The 5,201-nt window shown below is 37.9% G+C and overlaps 1 protein-coding gene across 1 annotated transcript; it reads right to left on the minus strand.

Annotated features, from left to right (window-relative positions):
* Positions 1 to 463: 463 nt before the first annotated feature.
* LOC113685911 (histamine H2 receptor) lies at positions 464 to 2,796 on the minus strand. Its single transcript, XM_027203494.2, has one exon. The coding sequence runs from the start codon at positions 2,703 to 2,705 to the stop codon at positions 1,902 to 1,904; it is 804 nt and encodes a 267-aa protein (XP_027059295.2). The 5' UTR covers positions 2,706 to 2,796; the 3' UTR covers positions 464 to 1,901.
* Between the last annotated feature and the right edge of the window lie 2,405 nt (positions 2,797 to 5,201).

Genomic DNA, 5,201 nt, shown 5'->3' on the forward strand with positions numbered 1-5,201 from the left:
GTGCCCACTTTTAAATACCAGTATCGCATAGATTGCCATGTTGAAGTCAGAGAGATAACATCATGCTTTAAAGAACGAAACATTTTTGCATCGACTATCTAGAAGTTGACTAGGTCGTGTTTAGTTTGGGCCTTGTCATCTTTACAAATCTTGTATGACTCGCAATTCTCGTTTTTTCCATAACTTCTTTGATTTGCACCTCAGGCTTTCCTTCTTATTAATGCGTAAACGAATGATTGAATCCGGACCTGAGGGAAATGAGCAATAAGGCAGCCCGACACTCAGCTTTCATATAAAAACAATGTTCAACCCTAACCCTAGGCAATGATGACAATTATAATAATGATAATGATAATAATAGTAATGATAATAATAATGATAATAATAAATGGGGTCGGTGGCTCAAAATAAGACGGTGGTTCAAACAGCAAAAGGACATCAAGAGCATGAACAAGAGCAGAACAAGTACATTACAACTTTAATTTTTACAGCGGGAAATAATATTTTACAATGTTTGGGTTGAGTTGCGTAGAAACGGTGGAAACGCCTTCAGCTACTTAATAAATACTAAGTACTTTATTACTTCTATTGCCGGAAACTGAAACGCTTAAAACAATCGCCTGAAGGCAAATAGTTTGTTAATCGTTACTATCAGCAAATAGGATTGGTAATCATTACTATCGAGCGCGGAATATTTAACTGATAATGAAATAAGCCGCGGAATATTTAACTGATAATGAAATAAGCCGCGACTGTGCTCTGTTCTGTTGGAAAGCACGCAGGAGCAGCTTGGGCACGAAAGAAGTGAATGGGGAAACACGAGACGAAGTCGTGTCTTTTTCCCGACTTTTTGAGCACGGCGTTATGCATCCTTAATTTCTAAGGAGAGAATGCATCGGATATTCCACGATGGAAGATTAGCGCAGGGCACGAATAAGATCCATCGTGAAGAAATAAGGCGAATAGAAAAAGTTGGAATCTTAAGAAGCACGACAATGTAATAAACTTAGCTTGATAAATTACCGACAGATCATTTTAATGAATCAAAAAGTAAAAAGCACTTCAGAACTTCGGAGATTTTTGTAAAATTCAGTTATTTCCATCGTCTGAAATTTCGTATTCAAGAATGAAACAGAACCCGAGCTTTCATTCCGGTATGAAAACAAACAGACTCTTTTACAAAGCCACGGACTCGATATTAACCATGAAATTATTGCCGGGAAGAGAGCAATAGATTGTTTTAAATCGATTACCAAAAGGGAACAAAACCTATGATGAATCGGAAAATAAAAGAAATGATATTGACGCTTTAAATAATTTTTCTTTAGGCTTTTAATTTGGCGTTGATATATGCATAATACTTGATCTGTTCGCGTCGCTTCCACTAGAAGTGATTGACGGTTTGGCAGTTTTAATAATAATAAGGCAGCTTTAACTGTGATCAACAAAACTAAAACAGTGGAACATTGCACGTTTTTCTCATAAGATGGCCAAATGCGAGCAACATTTCGAAAGGAGCAACTATCTTTTCTTTGAAAAAAATGAAAAAAAAAAAAAAAAGCCAGAAAACAGCTTGTCTATATTGCGCTTAGAACGCCAGCTTCATTTTGTCTTCTAACAGCTGTCTAAAATACGCACGGTTTTGCTTTTTCGGAAACAACTTTTATGAAATAAGTCATCAAGCGTCTCTTGCTAACCTTAAAAGTTTGCTCATGCTCTCCGCAAGATTAAGCTGGTAACGACTAGATAAGTATTCATATAACGCCTATCGAAAAAAAACTTTCAATCTTTATATGTGTACCCTTTATTTTCATGATACACACTCCTCCTCCGAATCAGGGAATTAGAAATCTAATTTGTTAACCTCACGAAATTGCACTTCCTATATCTACTTTACCCGTTCAGTCCCTAAGGCGAAGTGTTTGAAGCAGCGCTCTTCTAAACAGTTGATTACGCCATATTACTATACAGGGATTCAGTGCCGAACTAGAAAACAACAGGGTGTAAGTTCCCATCAACCTGGTTTCTTCCCCTTTCCCCATAAAGTCCAGAAGGACATCAGGCAGGTAGCATAGCAATGTGGTGCCCACCAAAATAGCTGACGTTATCGCAGCGGCGTTTTCATGCTCCATGGTGGCCGCTTGTTGGTGGTAATTGGCTGTCCCCGCTTCCTGAGCGATTTTTGCGCGTTTGCGTCTCGAAACCCACAGCATTCTCAAGTAAGTTAAAATCAGAAGAAGTATCATAACTCCATGAACATAGGCACCAGCCTCTTCACCTGGTTCCGTTGCGAAAATAATACCAACTATAATAGAAACGATCCATGTTATTGTTATGAATACGAGGAGATCCTTTTGCGACACCAGCAAAAGGTGCGATAAAGGTCGCGACAGGGCTTTCATTCTGTGATACGTGATCGTTATGAGGTTGGAGAAAACCGCATGGAGACCGATGAAAGCGACAATGCGAAGTGCTGCTAGGTAGCTTGTGTCGCCCTTGTTGCTAAGATAGTAGACATACATAGGTTGTGCAATCAAACAGTTTACAAGATCGGCAACTGTTAAGGACACGATCAACAAATTTAAACCTTTTTGTAGCTCTGGATTCAGTTGAATGGCCAGTACCACCAAAATGTTCATTACACATCCAAAAACGCTGAGAAATACATTGATAACGCTCAGGGAAATAACTTCAGCAGATGCCATTCGGAAAGCCAAGCTTGATTCGGCAGCACTGTCAATTGAGCTGAGTTCAGAGATCTTTAAACTGAATATGACTTTTGGCAAACCATTGTTTGTTCTTTTTGGTATAAACACGCATGTCATTAAATTACAAATTTTGTATTTGTTTGATTTCCATGGGGGTAACTGACATATATAAATTTATTGCTAGTCATCATTTTTTCCCTTCAGAGATTTTTTTTTCGAATTTTTGACTCTAAAGCACACCTCTTTGTCTTCTTCTTCGTAGGATGCAATTTCCGCAGTTAACTTATCGAGTTGTTTCACACATCTCTTCGCGCTAAGCTGCGGTGAGACTGCGTTTTGCCTAGTCCAAGCAGTGTATGTTCAGGTGTTGTCATCTTTGACAGGAATGAGTAATGACACCTGCTCCATTGACCAATAGATTTGACAAATTTGCGCTAGTCTTGATGATTGAAAATCGAAGTGACCACAGACAAAAGCAAACCGTTTAAAGGGTAACTGACGCCAAAGTTTTCCCCTTTTTTGTCCCAATGCATTCCTCTCAGGTTAATGAATCCTAAATGAGCAAATAAACGATATATTGTGCAAAATCAAATTTCTACAATTTTTTTTGACACTCAATCGACGGCCATTTTGAAAACATTCCAATTCAGGTCACGTGACGTGACGATAAGCGTCATGTCATGACCTGAAAGTAATAACGTCATTCTCGCTGTCCAGCTGCTTCCGAAAACTTAAAGAAATATTTTTTAAGTCCAAGCCGAAAAGTATTTGACTTTAGACTTTGTCCGGCGTATATCACTGTGACCTTAGGCCCATCGGTTCTGGAGTGAGCGTGACTAAGCGCAAAGTGTTGTCGCGTATTATGGGAGTCGTCATTTGGTTTCGTGAACGAAACTCTTTTTCCATGTTTCGGAAATGTACAAAATTTATCCTTTTTTTATTTTTATTTATTTATTTATTTTTTGGGGGTGGGCATAATCAGTCATCAAATATTGTTCTAGCAGCAAAATATTGGTAACCCTCATCTTTCACGATCATTTGCACTATTGTGAAATATCCCTTTCCCGTTTCTTGATATCTTTTGTTTTTGACAAAGCGGCCACAATCGGTCTTAATAGAATTTCAAGCCTTTGTATAGTCTGATTATATGCTTATTATATTTATAGATACACTCTTACATACATACGGCGTCATACCGAGAGAATTCGAAAATTAAATGACAATTGGCTGTCCATCGACTGTAGATGACTATACTGGTAGTTTGATTAACGATTCTCTGTCTCTTCAACAACTCTTGGAATCTCTAAATAGAAAGGATGATGATTTAAGATGGAATGATTAAAGCATCCTCATTAGTTATAATCACACTGGTGGCCACGAATATTATAACTATTATTCCAAAAATTATTGCGACGTCATTAAGGATGAGGAATACCCGGTTGAAAAACTAAAAGCGAAATTTAAGGAATTGACTTCTCTATTCATGTTTTAGTTGGTCTCAATTTATGCTCCGCAAATCGTGCAAAATCCGTTGAATTTTTTAGTTGAATTGCCATGTACAACAGTCGTCTGTAATGTAGCTCATCCAAATGATTGATCGAGCAAAGCTGCGTAGGTGGAAAATCAACGTTCGGTACAAGCTTGTAAAGTAGTTTATCATTTCAAGTGCGCGGTAATGTAATTTTTCATCAAGTTGTGAACCTGTAATTGAACCTGACATTGCCAGATATGAATGTTGGAGAGATCGTTATAAAATGTCGTAACTGAATATGACAGGCAATTCTGGACGCGTCACAGGCGTCAACAAGCAAATGATAAAATCGATGGAAAAAATTCTTTTACATTGTCTTAGCAGCCTTATTATAAAGTCGTAAATGTTTTTGTAATGCTCACGAGAGATGACGCGGCGGTATAGAATAAAAATTACCCTACCTATTTAACAAATAGAGAAGCCTTGACTGTGCTCTGTTCTGTTGTAAAGCACGAAGGAAGCGGCTAGAGCACGAAAGAAGTGTAGGGGGAAACACGAGACGTAGTCGAGTGTTTCTCCCTACTTCTTGAGTGCTTTAGCCGCTTCCTAAGTGCTTTACAACAGAACAGAGCACAGTCAAGGCTTCTCTATTTGTTTTGTAATAAAGAATCCGTTAAATTCCCCAAGAATTACTTTCAATTTTCAAAACAAATCTTATTTCCAAAGCGAATAACAGTGTCGTCAGCATGCTCTATACTCTCATAAAGCACGCTACAATAAGCCAATCAGAATTCCTTTTAGAATGGTTCAAATAATCTGATTGGCTGTACAAGACTAAAGCTGTCAAAAATGTCAAACCATCAAAGTTCATATTCTGCAATAGTTTACAAACTAAAATAGCTCGGCATGTCGAATTTGACACTTTTGCCTGAAGTTTTTTAGTTTCTAATACAGGATCTGAAAGTGAAATGTTCAGTGAAATTCGGCCCAATCGTAGCTCACAAAAATATGCAAGTTATTTC

The sequence above is a fragment of the Pocillopora damicornis genome, chromosome 4 (assembly GCF_964200805.1).
Source record: "Pocillopora damicornis chromosome 4, jaPocDami1.2, whole genome shotgun sequence".
Taxonomy (NCBI): domain Eukaryota; kingdom Metazoa; phylum Cnidaria; class Anthozoa; order Scleractinia; family Pocilloporidae; genus Pocillopora; species Pocillopora damicornis.

What these genes read in the sequence shown, in the direction of transcription:
- LOC113685911 (XM_027203494.2), bottom strand. Translation starts at nt 2,705, where the DNA reads ATGGCATCTGCTGAAGTTATTTCCCTGAGCGTTATCAATGTATTTCTC.